The 24,263-nt window shown below is 35.9% G+C and overlaps 1 protein-coding gene across 1 annotated transcript in view; it reads left to right on the top strand.

Moving 5' to 3' along the window:
- The window catches only part of EYS (eyes shut homolog), an 855,622-nt gene that overhangs the window by 135,692 nt on the left and 695,667 nt on the right, over positions 1 to 24,263 (top strand). Inside the window, exon 11 of the mRNA XM_083831800.1 lies at positions 7,501 to 7,605. Within this exon, the coding sequence (XP_083687926.1) occupies positions 7,501 to 7,605 (105 nt within the window). The remainder of the gene's footprint in view (positions 1 to 7,500; positions 7,606 to 24,263) is intronic.

The raw sequence follows: 24,263 nt of genomic DNA, 5'->3' as shown, positions 1-24,263 counted from the left end.
TCATAGGTCAGATATGACTCAAGGTGCACATGAGACTTCTGCCCTTTAGTAACATATGAAAGCCAAGACACTCTCTAGCATTAATGTAATACTAGATACCTGTGTTTAACTTACTATTCCCCATCCTACTGTTCCTAATTCAGTAAAATTAAATTAATTCTGGATACATACAATTAGGTGAAATACATTCATGAAAAATTATTTACAAAGCATTGTCACATGCACAGATAATGTCCCTTTTATTTCAATGGCTATTTTATTAACTAGATCAGACTGGCTGTGTGCTGTGCAATCAATCTTCCAGTGCACTCTGCCAAGCTGTCTTGTGAAAAGATATAGGAGCCCTCTACTCCAGCAAGTTCTTAACTGATCTGTGTAGCATGTGAAGTCAAGCTCATATATTTTGCTATTCAGCACATAATCTACACAGAGATTTGCTTTGATCTACTAAACAAATTGAAATACAGACCTAAAATGAAAACTCTTTAATAACAATATAAACATTGTTCCTCATACGAGTTTCTTACAGTACCAGGATGCAAAAAGGGCATAAGGACCTTTTAAAGGCCTTGGAAGAGTAGCAGGTACTGATCTGGAATGAAACTACTTACCTGTGGTTGGCAGCTGCTAGTTGGCAGGTTTAAACAGTGCTTTTGTGTAGCAGGACAAAGATACCTAGATACTACTCTTATGAGAAAGAGATGTCTCCTTAGTTAGCCCATCCTTTGGAAAAGTGACCTGTATGATGTATTGAAAATGTTTCTGCTGCACAAAGGAATGCAAATGGATTCACGTTTCTGTTCACCATTTCCAGTGAATGGAATTTTTCCATTTCAAGGAAAACATTGGACTGATACTTGACAAAGAAGGTCACCTAGCAAGTAAGGATGAGGAAAAGTCATTTAATGCCTTTTTTTTGTCTCACTTTTTAAAATTCATGGTAGATCTTGGGCTGCCTGGTCTTCAGAATTGGATGCCCATGACTTGGGGAGCAGCGACTTTCCACTTGTGGGCAACACAGTTGTAAGACAACAGCTGTATCAGTTGAATATTCATAAGACCATGGGACATGAAGGGACTCACACCAGAGTACTGAGGGAGTTAGCAGGTGTCATAGCTGGTCTCCTCTCCATAATATGTCTCGGGAGTCTTGGCAGGTCCCTGATGACTGGAAGTGAGCCAATGCAATAATAATCTACAAAAAGGGCAAGAGATAAGACCCAGGAAACTACAGACCTGTTAGTTTAACCCCAGCACCTGCAACCATTATAGATAAGATTATCCTAGGTGCTACTGAAAGGCATTTAAAGAACAAAGCAGTTGTCATACGTAGTCAACGTGGCTTCATAAAGGGAAAGACTTGCCTTAGTAATTTCATCTCCTTCTATGATAAGGTCACATGCATGGTGGATGAGGAGAAGGCAGTGGATGTAATCATTCTGGGTTTTAGAATGGCCTTTGCTACCATCCCTCACAATATCCTTCTGGACACATTGTCCAAATGGGAGATGAACAGCTTCACAATGCACTGGGTGATGGACTGGCTCAATGGCAGAGCTCAAATGGGCTACCACTGGCTGGCAGACAGTCACTAGCAGTGTTCCCCCAGGCTCTGCCCTAAGGCCAGTCTTGTTCAACATTTTAGTCAATGATCTGGAATGCATCCTTAGCAAGTTCACTGACAACACTAAACTGGGATGTGCTGTTGACTTCCTGGAGGGATGAGAGGCCTTGCAGAGGGATCTAGGTAGATTGGAACAGTGGGCATTGCATTTTAATGCAATGCATTTTAATGCATTTTGGGATGCATTAAACACATCACAGCCAGCCCGTCAAAAGAGGGGATTCTCCCACTGTATTTAGCATTGGTGCTGCTTCCCCTTTAATATTGTGTGCAGTTCTAGACTCCACCATATAGAAAAGATGTTAAGGTACTTGAATGCATCCAGGGGAGGGCAACAAGGCTGATAAAAGGGCTGGAAGGCATGCTGTATGAGAGGTTGAGGAGAGTGAGTTAATCTATTTGGAAGAAAAGGAGGCTAAGAGGCGACCTTATTGCTATCTACAATTTATCCTCAGGAAAAGGATAAGGAGGTGCTGATCTCTTCTTTCTGGTAACCAATGATAGGATGCACTGGACTGGCACAAAGCTGCACCAGGGAAGCTTCAGACTGGATAGTCAGAAAAAATCCTTCGTTGTAAGAGTGGTCAAACACTGGAACAGGCTTCCTAGTTAGGCAGTTGATGGCCCATGCCTGTCAGTGTTAAATAGGCATTTGGTAAGATCCTTAATAATATGCGTTAACTTTTCATTAGCCCTGAATTCACCAGGAAGTTGTGACTGCAACCTGCAAATATATTGTTAGGTTTGATGGCTACTAGCTGGACTGAAACAAACAAGCATTTTTTTCAGTAATACTTTATTAAGATTACATTAAGCAGAATTTTAAATCATTTGCTTTTCATTTGATCTGGGAATAGAAATATGCAGTTTATGTCCTGAAGTAATATTTCCCCAATTAAGGGGTTAAGAAGTTTTAATAATAATAATAATTAAAAAAAAAAAAGACAATTTTTTTTTGTTTATTCTCTCCATCTTTTCATTGTCAAACTTTATATTCCATTATGCCTATAAAACAAAATTTGGTATGAATATTATGCAAATGAAGTGTGGCATTTTGATATTTTTGCATGAATTAAGCCTGAAAGACATTAAAAGTACCAGTGGCAATTTATAAAATGGATGACAATAAAATACAGATACTTATATATAACATCTGTTATATTAAGAAAATAAGCTTTCTAATCATTCCTGGTTTTACTCTAATGTATGAATATTTAATTTGAGAACAATATGAAATTAAGCTTACTCTGAGATTAAAAAAAAAAAATCAGTTTTGCAGATATCCTAAAAAATGTCAAAACAGTTAAAATCACTCCGTTAAAGTGTGAGGTTAGGCAATTTTGTCATCAGAAATAAAACAATCAAAATTTGAACTACTGAAAGGTGCAGACTTTCAATGTTGTAATCTTACAGAGTTGCTGGTACTTCAGAGTAAAGGAATATTCAATGAGACTTCATCCATTATATTTTGAAAAGGAGTATTCCTTTGGTTTCATTTGCTAAAATAGTATGATTTCTTTAAACATTATATTAGTAATGCTGATAGACTATGTGTCTGCCAAATTCCTAAGCATGCATCTGCTGAAGGTCCTAAGCGCATATCTCTTAGCAAGTCTTCTGTTCTGCAGAATAATCAGTCACTTCTGCGACATCAGTGTACCTGCAGAAAGCTGCTAAGTGTCAGGCCATGAGATTTGCTAGAGTAACAGAGTTTCCTAGGCAGCTCTAATTATTTGTTATGTATTTTAAGAACACTGCAATTTTATACATGATAAAACACACTATAAAGTAAAGGGAAATAGAATCAGCTTATGATGAGTTTTAACATTCTGCTTGTATTTCAGAATTTGATGACATGAGTCCTGTGAATTGCTTAGGAATTCAGACCTAAAGCTATGATTTATTAAATAACTAATTAAATATTATGTTATACTACTAATTATGTTTGGATTTGTTGTATTAATGTTAACCTTAAAAATGTAAACCCAGAAAATATTCATATGAACATACTTTGATGTTGAAAGTAATTTGTAGCCAATTAATTATTCTTACTGGATGTTCAAATAAGGTTTTCATCATCCATTTCAAACGTGTAGTTGAAATTAGCTGTATACTAAAAAAATAAATAAATGGATGCACTGTATGCATCTAGCTTTTCCACCTTTCTTCCTGTCTTGCATACTCAGAAAATATCACACATTAACTTTATAAACTCTTTTCTTCTCTCTGAAACATTTTAAACAGTACTGTCCAAATATTGCCCTCCTATTCTGAAGGCACAAATTCTTATATTTCCATTGCAACTGTATGCAGGAAGTTTAAGGACATGCCTTTTGGTGGGTGCAACTACCAGCTTAGTGCCGCTCTGTATTAGGACACATACCTACAAGAGTTATTGCACCAACACAGGAAGGTTTTTCCAAGGTTTAACATCATTCACATATAATAATAATTAAAAAAATTCTGTTTCTGTAGCCTTTTCTGAGGTGTACAAAATAATAAAAGTGGCACTTTTAACTTTTAGATGGAAGATAATATCATTTTCTGTCACCTGTAATCAGTACATTTTTCAGTGGCTAGATAGAAAAAGTAGAAGGAAAACAAAAGTGATCTTGATGGTATGGCAATACAGCTGCATGGAAGCTAAAGTCTTAGCTGTGAATGTCAAAAGTACTGCTAGTTTGTCAGGAAAACAAACAAAAACAAACAGGAATAAACAAAATAACAAAAAAACAGTGAACTATTTAATGTGTTAAGAGTATTTTCAACTGGAATATTTCAGAAAATTAAATAATTTTCTAAATAATTCTGCAAGTACTGTTAGCTAGCACAAAGTATAAATCAGTCAGTGGTTTTTGTAAATATTTTTGTCAGTTATGAGAAAGGTATTCTCAAAGCTTGATAACTCAGATGGGGCTGAGTGGCATGTAATTGCTTCTTTGTCAATTGAAGTAATTTAGCTGTAATAACAGCCTCCAGGCATAAAATCAACACCATTGTTATCAGAGCAGGGAATTTTTTTTTCCTAATTCTCTTGTTCTTTTAAATGCAGAATGGAATTCACACACATTTAACATGGCTACAGATAAATAAAAGCAAAATACCTGAAACTAGATTGTTTTTCAGCAGTGTTGAAAATGTACAGCAGGTATACTTCTACTGTATAGTATTAGTCTGGACATTTACATTTGGGATCAATCATCTAAGTTGGGACTAAATATTTTAATCTATGGAGTGTTGCAGTATAGATTAATACATTAAGAAAAATTGTATTAATGAAGTCTTAAAAGAATGGGAGTTAATAGTGTGATATTTGAAATGAAAATCAGTTTCTGATAACACTAGTGGGAATTTCTTATCTATAGATTATAACCAATATTTATTTTATTTTTTTTCCAAATGAAGGCACAAAATAAATCCCCTTTTTCTGCTTCCTTTCTCATATTGCTCAAATCACTATGCTTCTGGTTAGACTTCAATAGGAAATGGCTTTGAATTCTTTCTCACCTTTTCTACACACAATCAGATTTTGTCACTGCTCCTCAAAACAGCTAAAGCTCCAATGTTCATCTCATGTCCCAAACTTCTTGAGCCTTCATTATTTCATCATCCTCTCATGAATCCCCAGATGTGTCATTTCATATATTTCAGTCAAAACATGGCCAGAGAATTAACCTTTTGGTCTGTTCATCTGGTTGTCTTTTTACTTTTGAATTCCCCAAAGGCTTCACCTTGCACAGTGCAGACTACTTTTTGTTAGTTTTTGGAAATACTGCACAGTTCACTGCTGCCCTTTCTGTCTGGTCTTTTCTCTTATTTCCTACTATCCCATCAGGACTGCCAGCCTAAATGGTACCAATTTATGGTACTTTTATAAAACTGTTGTGACTGTCTCTGCTTAGTGTCCATTTAATCCCCTAAGAAGTATTTTCTTGAGGCTGAATACAGGATTGTCTATATAGCATTAGATAACATCATTTAGGGTGCTGAATTTCACTGTAAATTCTCAGTTGAAAAGTATAGACCTAATTAGAAGCCTAGATGCAGTTGACTCATCCCACACTAATCTTCATGTCCCAAAAAGAACAGAAAAATCAAAGGACATAGTTAACAACAGTTCACAATTTGGAAGAAATTGTAGTTATACCTGGTACAGCCATGTCTTCAAATTATGGTACCATACAGTTCACAAAGATACCTTTGCTGTCTTAGATTCAAGAGGCAATTTCCTTAGAATTGCATTTTTTTTTATTTTAGACTTTCTCCATTAGAAGTATACCACAACTTAAAGGATGTGAAAGAATCTGTTTCAGGTAGTTTTTCTTGTACATATTGCAGCTTACCCATGGCTTGTAAACATATTATTTACTCCTAGAAGAAACTCTGTGCTACTCTCCACTTATCTGTGCATAAGAAGAGAGCCAATGCATTTCCATTTATCTCCCTCCAAAGAGACCTACCGTATTCTAGGACATAGCTGTGGGAATAGGTCTGAACTAGAAAACATAAGGAAAGCAAAATACTGGAATTAGATCAGAAAGGTTGCATATAGTGCTATTTCGTTTTCAGCACTTCAAACAAACTTTACAAATATAAAAAAGAAATCTAAAAACATCTATATTTTGGCCACTTCCAAATATCTATATTCCTGACAGGTGCCACAGCACATTAAGCAACATTCAGCAACTGCCACTGTCAAGCAGGTAGCTCTCTAGTTTACTGAGTTATCTGGACTCTCCTTTGTCTCTACATGTGTCTCCATTTTTTCCTCCAGATATCTTAAAATCATATGAACAATGTAGAGCATGGTTAGACGTAAGAAAAAAAACATTAATAGAAGTTACTCTGCCAATCATTTTAAGTGTGGAAGAGAACCTTAGTGCTACTATGGGCTTCCCTGATGAAGGCCTTTTATTTCTGGCAGATATGATAGGTACTTCTTGTGACAAAATAAAGGTTTTTCAGATCTGACTGTATTGACACATATGGTTGCATGAGAGGACATTTATGTGTGCTGAGGATAAGACACCAAATATTTTCCTCAGTGCAAAGAATTTAGGGCAATTTCAGGATTTATTTATTTATTTTTATACTTTTCTGTGAGGTTCACCAAAAGCCCCACATGCTGACCATGCAGTGATCATAAGCACTGCACTTATGATTTTCCTCCATATTCATGTGGCTGGAAGTACATATTCCTGTTACAAATCAAAGCAACCCCTGCTGTAGATTACAAATCTACATTTAATTACGCTTCTTACCTTAGCTCTGAATTATTTCATTAAGTAATATCTGTATTTTGCTTCATTAAATATTTTTCAGTCACTTGATTATCCTCTTCTGTTGTATTCGTGGAAAGGTATATCTGGTATTATAGTAGTGGCAACATTCTGCTGAACATAAGCTGAACTCTACTGTTACATATAACTATAAATTAGTGTTGGCCTGCTTTTCATGTTCAATGATACTCTGCCATTCTTTTTCAAAGGAGACAGTGAGTGAAATGAAAGAAAACGATTGACACAACTGAAAAAATAAAAACAAAAAACTGCCTGAATACAGTAATTTTGTATAATAGGAAAACCCTCCAGGATTGTGTGTATCCTCTCTAGGAAAGCTCTCTATTTTCTGGATTGTCATGCTTCCAATATTGCCTGTCAAAATGGACTCTTGTAACGAATGAACTAGAAAAATTCATGACATAAAGGATGCCTACCAGCGTCCCTGCATGCTCTACTAAGTGTGTCTTGGCCAGTGAGGTCAACATTCAGTCTATGACATTCTGATAGTCCTTTTCTATTATAAATATGTCCCTATAATTTGAACAGATCTGCATGTTTATTGATTTATTTGTTTATTTTAACATAAAATTTCAGGAGAAACATGTTCTGTTCGCGTGAATGAGTGTCTAAACGGACACTGTTGGAATGGAGGAACCTGTGAAGAGGACATAAATGGATTCAAATGCAATTGCCCCCTTGGTAAGCATTTGAAATTTTTTATACAATTGTTAATTTGCTATAGTGTGTAAGTACCACATTTATATCTTGTGTGGTATGAAATCTCATATGGCAAAAGCACCTTGCTTGCATTTTGAAAGGTACAGAGGTAGTTATTTAGATTAAGGAAAATGAAAATTTCATCAGTTAGTGTCCATGGCAATTTGTCTGTGACCAATTTTCATAGAATCATGGAATGGTTTGTGTTGGAAGGGCCCTTAAAGATCATCTAATTTCAATCCCACTGCCATGGTAAGGGACATCTCCCACTAGACCACGTTGCTCAAAGCCCTATCCAACCTGACCTTGGGAGGGGGGCAGCCATTTTTAATAAATAAATGATTGCTTGGATTAAAAAAATACCTGTATTTTGTAAAAAGCCACTGAAATACTGTAACATACCATTAAAGAAATATGACAGAACTGGAGATTTCCGGTAGTTTAGTATCTGGTTATATATTTGACCTTATAGCAACACATTTCTTGATGAAATTGTAAGTTTTAGGCAGCAAAAAAAATGTTGAAATTTTACAAACATCCAAAATCCCTGGTTTTGGGATTCAATTCTTCTGGCTGCATTACTTACACCTAAAAGAATCAAGCACCGCTCTAAAGTATGCATGAGCTCAATCAGGTTACCTGAGCATGTGCATTTTGTATCACATGAGGTGCCCTTAAGTATCCAAGATATTATATGAGGCTGGCAGATAATAGTGAAGGCTATAAAGGACGTATAAGATAAATCAGGCCAGGCAGCAACACAGTGAAAAAAGACACAACAAAATAAAGGAAGAAAGAAATATGATGTTGAAGATTTTTCTATGCCAATTATATATATACTGTATAATTTGTGATTTTGCATGCTATTATATGCAGATTAAGAAAACATAGAAAAGGTGGGAAGTAGAGATTCCTGAGATTAGAGATCCTTTGTCCAGGATCAACAGCCTTTCTCCAGTTTTTAAAAGCACAGTGGCCAAAGAAGGCTGGAGTAGAGATTTAAGACTAGTAAACTCACTGGTATTTATTGGTAAATACCAATAAGAAATCACTGATAAACTCTGAATAGGTTTTGACATGTGCATTTACAGACATTGTTACTGTGGAAAACAAGGTTAGAAAACCTGTTTTTACACAAGCATGGTCTGAGAGGGCTTACAGAAGTACTAAGGTGTTTAGAAGAAAAACTGATAGCTATCAGTAAAGCCTGAAAATGTCAGAATACTGAAACACAAGTCTCCAACCATCCCTCATAAGCAAACCAATTGTTTGTAAAAGCACTTTAATATACTTAATATCCAAAGATCCTTAAATGCTTTGAGTAGTATCCTGTTGAGTTTGGAACTGAAGACAACACTGAGTTATATCTTCAAATGCAAAACTGTGCTTTCGTATTTGTTGCTTCATGTAGGCATGTGTTTCTTAATTAGGTCTGTCGGTAAAAATTAGCACAAAAATTATTTCCTTTGTTCTGGGATGGGGATACTCACATTCATATACTGCTTTGCTGTCCCACGTTTAGTTCCTATTGGTGTCTGTTAACTCTTGTGTACAGTGGAAATTCAGACAGCAGCGTCCTGCACCTCCTTGCACAGATCTGAAAGGAGATTGCTTTTCACATGGCAGAATGTGTGTCATCGACAGAAAAGAAAATTATTGTGACATTCTCTCAGCAGATCATTTGTGCCTCTTCCTGTAAAGATGTCAGTCATTATATACAGGCTTTATCCAATAAATTTTTATTATTATTCTTGGCTTGTGCATACATGGTTTGAGTGTCTGTAGCTATTCATTCCTTTTTGCTGTGCCTCTGAGGTTAATACAGGGATTTATTATGAACAATGAGGTTTATGTAATGGACATACATACAATATAAACTATGAGTTTCATCCTAATGACTCTACTAAAATGCTGTGAATAGCAGTGATTCTTCATCTTTATCAAAGGATCAAGTAACTCCTAGTGAACCAGAGGTGCTCTGTATAAACGGTCAGTTATTTTTTGAAAAGAATGAAGATTTTCTGTACTAGCATTTGCAACTATATTATTAAAATTACGGGAACTTGAATTAGAGATGGAAAAAAAAAATGTTTAGTGACATGCACACCTAACAATGAGCTGAAAAGATGTTTTAATTTAAATACAGATGCAGATATCCTTTGTGCCCTTGGGTAAATTAATTACTATCCCCAGTTCATATTCTTCAGTTGAAGCTGTAGATAAATAAATGTAACCATCTCACACAGATATTGCAATGATTAAATAGATAATGCCTGTAAATTGCCTGAAAATAAAAGTCACTATGTTACTGGGCATTTTTACTGTTGGCTTGGTCCTAATAAGAACATCACTTCATAAAACAAAGCAACTAATTCTAACTAATCCTTAAGTGAAAAATGAAAACTTATGCTTCCATACTTTCAGTAAAATCTAGTGTCATATTGGATGTGTGAAAATAAGTAGGTTTTGCTCATGAGAGGATCAGAACTGGACATAGTGCTCTAGGTGTGGCCTCACCAACAGAATAGTAAGAAATACATGTTGAAAATTTGAATACAGTTTTTGGAAAATAATTTGTTTAGGTATATCAAATACTTTGGTAGATTTAAAGCATTATTGCCATTAATTACTTAAGTTTGTTAAAATTTGCTTTAGATTTTTAGGGATCAGATTCTGACCCCTTTACGGAAAACACCTGCTGTTACTGAAAATTAAAATTCTGTTAATTTTGTGATTCACACTTCATATATTAAGTCCTCAGAAAATATTCTATCTGAACTATGAGTTAGAGTGTCCTCTCCACCTAAATGCGAGGAAACTCAATTGTCTTTGACAATTTTGCTACCGTTAGCTGGACCTCAGTATTAATCCCTCTGATGGCTCAAGTGATTAGCCTAGCTTGAATTCACTGATGCACTACCAACCTCTGCACTCACAACAGCAACATAAATACCAAAGTACTAAATTGATTAATAGCAGTTCATACAGTATGTCTTTTATGAAATCATGTTTCAACCCTGACACAAAAGTAGAAAATCATATTTCTCCACTCTTTTCTCAAAAAAAAACTTTGAGGAAATTCACAAAGTTTTTAAAAGAAAGGGTGTATGTTCCCTTCAGTTATACAAATTTGACCTCCATCCTTTAATATAAGAAGTAATAATTAAGTACAAAATAAGAGAAAAGTTTGCACACCAGTCTTCATACCTGTTCTGTCTCAGGTGAAATCAGGAAAACTTCTTGTAAGTCTGAGCATGTGAGAAAAACAAAAACAAACAAACAAACAAACAAAAACACTTTTTTTTTTCAACAAAGACAGCACCACTAAGGAAATTGTTCATCTATAAAAGTTGAAAAGAATAATGGCCTGAGGGCTAAAGCAATGAACCACGATGTAAGAAATCTACTGCAAATTCTTTGTTGCTCCAGAGCGAATTTTTACACAATATATTTTAATACCTCAAGTTTGTCAAAAAATTGGTTTGCTAATATAAGCTGCAGAATGACGTTGATGGCAAAAAGTGCTGAGTGGAAGTTTCTGATCTCTGGCTTCTGCTCATCTAAATCTGAATTCTAACTGCAACCTTCACCTGAATCCTTGGTACCAGTTTAGGTATGCCATCTGCCACCAGACTATCATCCAGATCTACCGTAAACACTTCTTGTTCCTACACAGTCATGTAAAATGACTGAAAACTACCCATGTTCGTTGTTTTAGTTTACAAACTTACATAGTTTTTCTGTTCTTGAGAAGCAGGATTGCTCACCCTTGATAAGAAAACTGAAGAACTATATGTATTTAGCACATCTAAAATGTACACACTTAATTTGTATGTGCTGATTTTATGGAAATATACCTTATCCTTTATTAGTTTCTGTCAGGAGTTTCATTGCCTTAATATGTTAAAGTTCAGTTAATAATAAAAAAGTTATTATTTTCATATGAAAAATCTCTTTTCAGCAGCTTTAAAAAATATTTATTAAAATTCCCTACAGTACATCTGAGATATTTCTTAGAAATTACTTATTACTCCAGCCTGCTTAAGATGTTGTCACTAAATAGGATGAAATAACATTTAATAATATAGATCATTGATTCACATAAATATTTCTGAGCATTGCTGGAGACCTGATGTTAACTAAAGCCTTAATTTTTCAAAATGCATAACTAGAGAAAACTCCTTACATTTAAGCATTTGGGTTTGGTTGTTACCAGCTTTTTTTTTTCCTTCCTTTTTTTTTTTTCTGTAGTGTAGTCTTAATTTTGTATCACAGCATAAGAACCCCACCCATCAAAAAACTATATGTTACTTTAATTAGGGGACTCCTGTGGGACTCTGCTTCTGTGATAAAGTACAAATTCATTCATATCTCAAGAAATAAGATAAAGAGTACCATAGTAACATAAAACGGATGAAATGGAATTGGACAATGTCTTTAGACATTTTGTGGCATCACTAAGTCCTTCCTTTTCTCTCTGTGCAGAAGACATGTATTGCTTTCAGGTAAACATCTGTAAATGTAAACACCTTTTGAAAGTGTTCAACAGGAAAGTCATTTTATAATAATAGATTGCATCACTGGTTACTGCTAGTATGGCTTTTGGTATATTCTGCTGAGTCTTAGACCTTATACAGAAGATGTTACAAGCTCGTTTTATATTTGAACTTTGTCATTTTAGAGAATAGTATTTCAATTTAGCTGGCAAACAGAATTTGTTGATTATGGTGTTTGATTACCTACTGTGAATTTCTTTAGTTTATACACACACACACACACACATATATATGATGTTGGCTGCATCCTATTAAAGGGCTGTTGAGGGTGTAAAGAACACACCCTCTGAATGTCAGCTGCCTGTCTATTTTAATTCATTTGTAACAGAGTAGCTTCTGGAAAAGCAGGTAAGACTGATGATCTGTACCTCCCACTCAATATATGGACCACTATGGACAGAACGTGCACACTGGCACTGTGCAACAGGCATATGAGTTTCTTGTGCATAGGCAAATTCTCAGTCTTCATGGAATGCAGCTCATGAAAATACATAACTGATAGCACTGATAAAGACACAATTGAAAAAGCTAAAATTTTAGTGACAAGAAATTGAGGCACACCAGATTCGCTGCTTATGTTTTAGATACTTAGGACAGAGAGATTTAGAAGTCTGGATTGTGCAAAGTGTATTGGGTGTAAGTGGAAAGGTGTTGGCAGCGGAGAGGCTGCATGGGTGGCCTCTGTGAGGAGAGACCAGGGCTGCCCCATGCTGGCCCCAGCCAGTTCCAGCTGGCTCCAATGGCCCCCCTCAGGGCACGGCTGGGCCCAGCAGCCAAGATGGCTGGGAAATGTGTTTAAGGAATGCCAGGTGGAGATAGGAGTAAGAAACAGCTCTGCCAACATTAAGGTCAGAAGAAGGAAGCGAGGAAGTGCTCCAGGTGCCAGAACAGAGATTCCCCTGCAGCCCATGGAGAGACCAGTGGTGGAGCAGATATCCACACTGCAACCCATGCAGCCCCACACCAGAGCAGGCTGATATTTCTTGACAGATCAGTGGCCCATGCTAGAGCAGACTCCTGACAGGATTTGCAGCATGTGGAGAGGAGCCCGTACACAAGCGGTCTTTTCCTGAAGCACTGTAGCCCATAGGAAACACCCATGCTGGAGCAGTTTTTGAAGAGCTGCAGGCTCTTCAAAACCAGGACCCATGCTGGAACAGGTTTATCCTGAAGGACTGTAGCCTGTAGTAAAGACCCATGTTGGAGCAGGGGTAAAGTGTGATGAGGGAGAAGTGGCAAAGAGGAACTGGTTTGGCCTGACTACAGTGCCCCATTTCCTCTCCCCCCTGTTCTGTGGGGTAGAGTAGAGGAATCAGGAATAAAAGGATGAAGTTGAGCCTGAGAAAAAGGGGGAGGATGGGGACATGTGCTGGAGATTTTGTCTTCATTTCTCACTATCCTGCTCTATTTTAGTTGGCAATAAATTAAATTAATCTTCCCCCAGTAAAGTCTGTTTTGCCGACAATGGGAATTGGTAAGTGATCTCCGTCTTTCTCTTGACCCTACGTTTTTATATCAACACTATCGTGTTGAGGGAGTGAGAGGTGAGGGTGAGAAGGTGGCTGGATGGGGATCTGGCAGCTTGCCAAGGTCAACCACCACACATACACAAGCACCAGTCTTGGAAATCAGCAGATTTAATAGAAAGAGAAGTAAAAATAGGATTCTTTATCATCATAACCTCCTCAAGTATGTCTTGCATATAAGGACAAAATTTATAGCAAGGCAGTTCTAAAATATTTAAGTCCAGGTTAGCCAATTATATTGTTAACATGAGGAATTTTGTTTAAGATTCTTGAAATATGGTGCAAGTACCCTAATAATAATACATAAAGCACTATGAGCAGGATGAAAAGCCCCTAGAGAAACGTTCTGCTCAGTACTTTGACAGAAACAAGTGCTACACCATTGGCAAGAGATATGTCTGGAAGATGGGACTAAAAAAGCAAGGAATTCCAGGGAATTAGAATTCTTGCATTGCTAAATAATACAATGTAGAAAGATGTTTTCCATCAATTCTATTAGGAAGAAACAAATTCCTGCCTGTTTCATTGGAGTGGAGAAAACATCCCACCATAACTACAAGTAGTAAGGAAAATATGATAGACACTACAACTGTGTCTATTTCCCTCACACACAGTCCCTCTGTGATCTTTTTCGTAAAAAACAGAAGAATTGATGAGTATTGATTAATTTGTATTCCAAATTTAGTGTAATAAAAGCACAACTAATGCCATTCTCATCAATGGAAGGAATGGCAGAGGAAGAGGAAGACAATGAAATTTCAGTGATGATATGTAGCTAGTATAGGATACTCAATATGTGATAAAGAATCTAATATGATGTTGGGTCAACACAGAGTGAATGCAATTCTTCACAGGGTCTGTCAAGAAACCTGAAGGGCAGATAACTGATGAGGAAACCCAGTACAGTATTTGAACCTATGCTGTGCTCTAGGATTTGTTAAGATTAATGTGTCCACAAAACATTTAATAAATCAGCATTTTTATCAGTAAAAAAAAAAAAAAATCTCAATGGTGTGTTTTAGATTTGTTATACTTCTGAAAAACAGCATTCATTTCCTGTGTATTTTATTGTCATGTTACTTCATTGTACGTGCTACTTCTTTTAATGCAACTCAGTCTTCAGGTTTGTTATTTTGGTCATTTTGACAATTATATTGCATTGAAACACTATTACTTTATTTGCCTTTGTGTTTGTTTTATATTCATTGCTTCAGGTTGTTTTCTGAAGATGTGTCAGTGTTGCCCTTCCCATTCTTTTCCCAATGGTACTTACCACTTCTTTTGTTTGATGATAATTAATATTTAGAAAATTATTTGTGGGAGGTATGCTCACACTGACTAATTAAACTTCTGTTTCTTGCAGTAAGGCCAGTTAGCAAGCTTTTTTTTATTTTTTATTTTTTTATTATCCTAGTATTGGTGTTCCTTTTCTGATTAACTTGGCAAGTACATGTTTACTTGTTTAAATTTTAAACCTCCTTTCTTTTTACTTTTATAAGTGAGTTCCGTTAATTAACCACTTTAGTTCACATTACATTCATGTAGAATACAGTAATTTAAGCATATCAAAATTTGGGGGACTGTTTATGCATGTTTTCTTTTTCCTTCATTTCACTCCTGGCAAAATAGTCTAGAATGCCATGATAGCCTTTTATGGAGAGAGTGACTAACTCTTTTACTCATCTTTCTCTTTTAATCTTTCAGCTGACTGAGTGTGGGAGTAAAATGGAAGTTTTCATTTTTATATGTTTCAGTATAGATGAATATGCCATTAGTCATTGCCTTGAATCTGGAAGGTTCTTAACATAGCATTTTATTTTGAGATAGATAAAATCATGAATAACTTGAGGAAGATTAATTTATTAAAAGAACATAAAGACTAAGCAGCAACTAAATAAAACTGTAGCAACAAAAAGATATCTAACCCAGGTGTTTCCATGACAACCTTCTTCCTGGAGTTTCAAAAACCATTTTTGCATTACTCCCGTGCTACTCATCACTTTCATTATATGTTATTTTAATTGATAGATATTTCTATTTTATCCATATAAAATACAAAATATTTATTTACATGTACTGTAATGGTGTTTGTGAGACCTGATTTATATTAGGAGTGATTATACAATGTGCTTTAGGTATGTGTGTGTTTTTACAGTAGCAAAATAGGCACTCATCCGATCCAGAAAGTTCAGTAGTTTCTGCTTTTCTTTTTTTTCTTTGCTTTCTTTTGTTTTTAAGGCCAATTGCCATTGCTGTAAACAAAATAATCAGAACATGATTGGATATATTAATATTGCTTTCCCTAGAAATTTCCTAGTAGTTGCAGAAGCAAGATGAATACAGGTAGGATGAACATTTTATTAGAGGTACCAGTCTCTTTTAACAGAGCTTAAGCTGAGAAATCTTAGGTTTAGGAAACTGAAGTGATTTTCTGTATGACTAGCAACACTGCAGTAAAAGTGAATAGTCCTTAGTCTTAGTGTGTTGCCCTTCTTACGTCTTTATAACTGAATTTTGGGGATTGGATTTTTGATTCACAGTTTTCTACTCTGTTTTTCTCATCACACCTTTCAGCTTTCAAAAAGATTCATCTACTTTAGTAAAGCACAACTTTATATAGATCCTGAGTAAATCTTAAAAGGACAAGTGGCAACTTGTGCGTGTACTATAACTAAATGTGAATCCTCAGAGAAATAACATGAAGGAATTTATGTGCAGGAGGACTATAAGAGTGGAATTGCAATCCCTATTTGACAATGAAAATAAGTTGTAATAAAGCACCATTAAAAAGTTCAATAAAATTGAACCTTACAAAACCTACCACACAATTTCATCGAATTCAACATAATTGGCAGTCCTTTTTAAAGAGTAACTCAGGACTGAAACAGTAAAGCTGATGCCTGCTAAGGTACATTGACATTTCAGGCAAACTGCACACAGTTTGCATACATTATACCTTATATATATTATCATAAAAATGAAAACTAATTAATAACATTGTTTTCTTGCAACCAAATTAATCTGGGCTGCCCACATTCTTAACCAGTTGTTGAATCCAGATTTAGTAAGCAGTCAACAAAGTCATATACCCAGGCCAAACACAACCAAGAATGACTTAGACCAGATTCATGCAGTTCACTTTAATAACAGTAAAACAATGCTGATGTAATTGGCAATAACATAAAGACTATCAGTGACTAATTTGGCATACTTGTTTCTTAAGAAAAGAGCACCTGCAAAACACACTGGGATTTCCTACAGCATTATGCTCCCAAACTAGAGGCACCTTTACCCTAGTTATGCTAATAGTTATAGTCTACTTCAGTTATTATCTACATGGTTATGTTGGGATTTCTGTACAAGGTTAACTGATTTTTCCACAAATATTTTTGCTTTGAAAACTTGAAAATGTTCCTCTTGTGTTGCCTGTCCTTCATTATGTATTTTCTTAGATAGCCTGTACATCTTAGAAAACCTGTTAATCTGTACACCATCTATGAAGTACATTTTTCTTCAGTTGCAGATAGACATTTTTTTAAGACAAGGTATGTTAGAATCATTACATCGCAATAATAAAAACATATTCAAAAAAATACAAACTCATTTGTAAAATATGCATATTATATCAATTTATCTGTTATTACCATCTACTTATAACTGTTAATCACAGTTATCAAACTTGCTTGTGGAAATGTATTTGATTTCATGAACCAAGCCACATGTTGATGAAAAAGATCTATATCTACTACTCTTGGGAAATATTTAAAAAGAAAGAACACTGACTTTAATCTTTAATCTTTTCTATAGCTGGTGATGAAACTCTCTCACTGGAAACAATTTTATGCAACGTTTCTTTCATTAAAATCTTGGTGTGAGGTGTAATTATTGGTGTGAATATGTAAAGCTGATTTACTTACACTGCCCAAAGTTCTCTTCAATCTTTCTTTAAACTATTTTGTTAAATTAAAGGAAAAATATGTATTTATTTGCTTATGCCTGGATGACAAATCATGCTCTATTTCACGGGAATATGTCATGACACTGCAACATTTCTATGCCTTATTTTATTACAGTGATTATACTTCTGTATGACAAGGCAGCCCTGCCACTTGAAGTATTCTACAACTTGAAATTGGTAACATGGTTAGGAAAAGATGCCTCATATCACTGCAGACCAACTTTGAATGGCAAATTTATTACTGTTGGATTCTATCATAGGGTGAAAAATGTATCTGTTGCAGTTAGCAATGCAGAAAATCTGTTTGGACTTCTAGTCTGTCACTGCAGCTAGTTACAGTTATTCCCTCCAGTTGATTTTAGACAAACTGTGATTTGGTTAGATAGGAAGTTGACTGTTTGGTTATTCTTTCTACTCACCAAGCAGGATCCCAATAGTGCATCTGCAAGTACTTCCTGGGAGGGCTTGTCAGCTTGCCTTCTCAAAGCTTGTTGCTTAGCCTCTGGCAGCTGTATTGGCTGGACTTCCAGGGAATATAATGCATGCTTCTGATAGCTGGATGGGGAGTCTGTACATTAACCAACAGAGACACAGTGTATAGTATGGACTGTATATAATACCAAGATAATAATTTGGCTTTTCTAACTGAGATTCAGTTAACAGGTGCTGTACTTTGGAGGTTTTGGTGCAATTCAAGTTTCTTTTTTTTTTTTTTTTTTCAATTTAAGTCCATTTAATTTCTTTCTAATGCAATTAATTTCTCTGTCACCAAAACCAAACTTACTGATTTTATTTTATTTGTTTTAATGTAGACTTGTTTTGTCTGAGATGGAGTTAATTTAATTCATAGTACCAGTTATGGTGTTATTTTGGGGATTTTTGACCAAAACAGTGTTGATAACTTGCCAACGTTTTAGCTATTGCTGAACAGTGCTTACAGAGAGTCAAGACCTTCTCTGTTTCTCACTCTGCCCCCACAGTGAGTAGGCTGGAGCTGCACAAGAAGTTGGGAGGGGACATGCTGGGACAGACGGACCCAACTGTTCCATACCATAAGACATTATGCTCAGCAATAAAAGCTGGGGGAAGGAAGGCGAAAGGAGGGAACATTTGAATTATGGCATCTGTCTTCCCAAGTAACTATTACATGTGATGAAGCCCTGTCTTCCTGGAAGTGACTGAACATCTGCCAGATGATGGGAAGTAGTGAATGAATCCTTATTTTGTTTTGCTTTGCTTGCACCACTTTGCTTCATATATTAAATGCTCTTTATCTCAAGCCATGAGTTTTATCACTTTTGCCCTTCCTATTATCTCTCCCATCCCACCGGACAGTGAATGAGTAGCTGTATGGGATTCAACTGCCCACCAGCATTACAGTCATAGAATCATTAAGGTTGGAAAACACCTCCAAGATCATCTGATCCAAGAGTCCTCCAGCCACCACCATCACCCACTAAACCATGTCCCTAAGCACCACATCCAACCTTTCCTTAAACACCCCCAGGGAGGGTGACCCCACCACCTCCCTGGGCAACCTGTTACAATGCCTGACTACTCTCTAAGAAGAAATTTCACCTAATTTCCAACCTGAAATTGCCATTAACCCAATACATTTTCATACTTTCTCTCCCTTGTTTCTGCTACTTAGAATAAGATGCAGCTATACTATAGAATACTAAAAGCATGAAGGTATTATCAGTACCCATTTTAGTTAAACAGATTTGTTACATATTCTTCTGTCTTCTCCTCTGAGATAAAATTAGCTCTGCTTTGGACTGTTCTCAGTAGCTCAATGAATAGTTCATACCACCAGTCATTTCCATTCTTCACATATACGTTATTATTGGCAAATAATTCTTGCCTTTGCCCACCCACTCCTTTCTAGTTACCTTTTTCCTCTTAAGGTATTCAGTTACTCTGCAGAAATTATCTTCTCAAGCCTTTTATTTGTCATTCTTACATATATATAAATGTATATGAAAAGCATTCTTTATGGTTCCAAGATACATGAAATAAAATGTCATGTTTGCCTGTGATTATTGAATAGCTCTGAGTTCTTGTAAATAAGAGCTTCTTCCTTCCAGAAGAATTGTAGAATCTAGGGTGATGGCTGTATAATCTGATAAAAAGGTTTTAACTAAATGAGATTTTAATATATTCAAACTTGTGAAGGTTCTTCACATTGGCCAGACTTTACCATGGGTTTACTGAGGACACCCCTCTACCATGAACAGCTCTTTATTCGTCTAAGTTCTTTAAGTGTCTACAGGATAAAAAAGTCCTGCCTAATAACTTCAGTGGTCTTCAGGGGGAAGAGGCCAGCACCTCCCTCTCCACTTCCCTTCCTCAGGGAACGCCCCACGTTGGGCGCCAATATCTGTCCTGGTTCCAGTTAGGACAGAGTTAAGTAGCTCATAGTAGCTGGTAGGGTGCTATGTTTTGGATTAGGATGAGAAGAGCGCTGATAACATGCTGATGTTTTAATTGTTGCAGAGCAGTGTTTACACCAGGCCAAGGACTTTTCGGCTTCTTGCTCTGTCCTGCCAGCGAGCAGGCTAGGGGTGCAGCAGGAGCTGGGAGGGGACAGACCCAGGACAGCTGACCCAAACTGGCCAAAGGGGTATTCCATACCATCTGACGTCATGCTAAACAATATATAGGGGTGGCTGGCCGGGGTGGGGGGCCGGGCTGCTCGGGGATAGGCTGGGCATCGGTCAGCGGGTGGTGAGCAATTGCATTGTGCATCACTTGTTTTCTTACACATTATTATTGTTAATACTATTACCATTATCACTATTATTATTATTATTATTATTATTATTTTCCTGTCTTAATAAACTGTCTTTATCTCAACTCACAGGCTTCACTTTCCCGTTTCTCTCCCCCATCCCAGAGAGGGAGGGGGGAGGGTGAGCGAACGGCTGTGTGGTGTTTAGCTGCCAGCCGGGTTAAACCACAACAGAAACTTGTAGGGTCACCTCCTTTTCTCCAGTCTAGACAAACTCAATCTCCTCAACCTCTCCTCATGCAACATGCCTTCCAGCCATTTTATTAGCTTTGTTGCCCTCCTCTGGACACTTCCAAGTACCTTAACATCCTTTCTATGTCGTGAATCCCAGAACTGCACACAACGTTCAAGGGGAGGCTGCAGTACTGCTAAATATAGTGGGAGAATCAGTCAGTTAACTTTCTTGGCTGCCAGAGCACACTGCTGGCTCATGTTGAGTTTGCTGTCCAGCAGGATGCTGTGAGTAATAATATCAAAGGCCTTACTGAAATCAAGAATGATTACAGCCACCACCTAATGAAGTCTTAATTTTTAGATGTTTTTCTCTCAGGGCTGGAATTCCTTATGAATTCTATGATGTGTTAGAAGAGGAGAGATAATAGTAAAGATTTTTAGTCATCAGAACACCAAAACTCAACTTTCATTTTCACGGAATATATAGAAATAGTACTTCTATGTTTATGCCTTTTTGAAATTTTAAATTGGTGAGGGAATTTAATGTTAGGATTGCTTGGCTTTTTTCTTGTACACACACACACAAATGAAATACATAAGATTTACTTTATAAAAAATGTAGTCACATGAAGTTTATTTTAGAAAGAAATAAGGCTAAAAATAATATATTCTTTAAATGCTTAAGCTCATATTTTTTCAAATTTTATTTAGCTAGTCAATTTATAACATAGAAAATGATTAACTTTTTGACAAGTTAGAAAGAACAAACGTCAGTATACATTCTAGCATATAACGTCTTGCTTTGAAAGGAGAAATTTAACAGACAAGACATTCAAGAAATAATGAGACTTGACATTTCATAAAGAGCTTCATTAGAATTTACATTAAAAAAAAAAAAAAGGAACAATCTTATATTTCAGGAAGATTTATTCCTAATACAAAGAATAGGCTACGATACATAGACATGTATTAAGTTGAATGGACTTGATATCTTGTTGGCTTTTATAAAGGCAGTTGGTTTTCTGGACATATGAAGGAATATCAACAAAAAGAGCTGATGTCTACAATTTTGCTGTCGTTTATGAAACAGTATTGATCAGATAATCACAGATGTTAGCTGTGTATGTGATGAATCTAATTATTTATTCTACACAGTGAAATCCATGGAAATCATTAGTTATACTAAATGTCTTCAAATTGTTCTTTTTCTATGGAAGAATTAATATATTTCAAATCATCCAAAGACCAGTCATTATCAACCACACTTGATTACAGAGTGAAATGTATGTAAGATGCCTCCAGCAGAACAATTCTAAAAGCAATGGGAGGAATATTATGAATGAGTTAATTAGGTTTCTTGAGGAAGTACCTGATGTCATGTTGAAACTGGTATTTAGCTTTTTATTCTTTACATCTAAAATACCACGTGGCTTAGGTGATTTACAAATCAGTATGACAATAGTCAGAAAGATCTTACCACCTTTTCATCTCTATGCTCTTAGACACCTGGAACATATTTTAAGTCCTGTTTTTCTCAAAGTATTCCTCCAAAAGAATAGGCAATAGGAAATAATGTAGATGAACATTGTTCTGAAATACGTGCTTCCCTCCTTTCCTGTTCCCCAAAAGTGACACCAACTCTAGCACTACTAGAGCTAGGCCAAGTAACACAGCCTTGCTCCTAAGAGATATTTTTTTCTTGCATCATAGGTTACAGGTTTTATTGCAGTATGTATTTTCACAGGAAAAAATAGAATAACAGTATTCAACAACTGGGTGTAGCTACAAAAGTGACATTAAATCTAAAAGACTTCAGAAATCCAAGGTAAAATCTTGATTCTGTCAAAATGATATGGAATTTGCTAGTTGTCTACAATGAATCACATATTTCCAAGGTGAGCACGGCTTTGAAAAGGAACATACTTTATGAACTACTAGCTTTGGAAGCACTGGAAAAATATCAGAATACTAAATTGTTTCCTTAAGTGTCAAACTGCATTCAATTCTGTATATTTCTTTCCCTGGGGAAAAAATAAAATAGAAAAACTTGGTTTGGAAAGAAAAATGCCTTTTAGCCAAAACTAGAACAAACATAAAAGCAATGTTATGATGTTGCTTATTTTTCTTTATTTCATAAGCTACCATTTCTGTTCATATTTCCCTGATAAATCATGGTCTTCATGTTTCAGGAGAGATATATTGCATCTTCTGAGTCTCATGTCTGTGTCTTGGGAGCTAAAGTCAAGTGTGTCAACAATTCCAGCTGTTTTGATAAAATGATTGAAAGTTAAAATTTAAATGCTAGCCCTGACAAAATGTCAGAAGTAAATGGGAACTATTTACCCTAGAGTGGTGAGCACTTGTCTGGATAAACAGTGTAGAAAAATTGAGAAAAGAAGACTAGGAAAAATAAAGAACTCCAAGTGTGTGGACCTGACTGAAGTGATGTGAAGTAAGTTCTATAGACAGCAGAGACAGCTGAATCAGAGAATGGGTGCAGTCACCAGCATAGCTGAAGCATGCTAACACCAGAAATACTTTCATTTCACCTGGAAAAGGTACTATAGCAGGGAAAACAATACACTATTTCTCCTCAGAAACTAGAGGAGAAATATACATAAGGACTTTCACAACTAATAGAGTGAGGAGATCCTCAAATGGATCTCCTTGTAATATTCCCCGTCAGCTTTGGTAGCTGTTATCTGATCTGAAAGGAATGTAATACAGCACGTCAATTCTGACATCTGTGACACCCTGTATCTTTTCAAATTTGTTAAGTCATGCTGACTTTGTGTCTTCCATCTGACTTGATGTGTCTGATATGACATTACAAAATTTATTGTTTCTGAAATTAGTAGCAAGTTTTTGTCATGTCAGAATAGAAACAGAATAGACTCAAGGGAATGCTGCAATTTCACAATACTGGCAACTTGTTTAACTTTAATCAAAATGAGTATTTACAAAAACTCTTTTCATGACTTGTTTCGTGGAGCAGGTGGTTGTTTGGCAATATTTCATGGATGGGTTTGAATAAGTTTTTTTTCAAATATAGTTGTTCAGAATGGATGGAATGCCAGTTTTCCTTTTGAATTTGACCCTCAATTTTCCTTTTGAATTTGAAAGCCTTTGTTTCCAGCTACAGTGCCATCCATTATTCATAACCAGTCCTACAGCCTGAGTATTTTCTGAATGTTCTTTGAGAAGTCACAGCTCATGTAGCCATGGACTGAAATGGGTATGCACAGTTTCTTCTGTGTTACTTCTTAAAAAACATTTTCTCTGAGTATATCAACATATGCAGATACCACTATATCCACTATATGTTCTAAAATACATCCTTGGGTACAGTTCGTTATACAAGATATAATACAAAACAAATTACTGTATAAAAATAGGGAAAAAGAGACATTTCTTGCAATAGGCCTTACAATATCTGCAGTGGCAAATTCCTAGTATTTCCTACAGTGTTTCCTACTTGTTACACTTTTATTTACTTGGGACTCAATTTTCATGAAAGCATTAACAAAATGATGATGTTACTTCAGAGAAACTTGTATACGTTTAATACCTATACATTAAATTCCTTTTCCCAGTGTACTGCAGTAATTGTAAAAAAAAAGCTATAGTTATTATAG

This window comes from Anser anser (genome assembly GCF_964211835.1).
Source record: "Anser anser genome assembly, chromosome: 3".
Lineage (NCBI taxonomy): Eukaryota > Metazoa > Chordata > Aves > Anseriformes > Anatidae > Anser > Anser anser.
The sequence above is the reverse complement of the archived record's forward strand: the minus strand, read 5'-3'. Positions and strand labels throughout refer to the sequence as shown.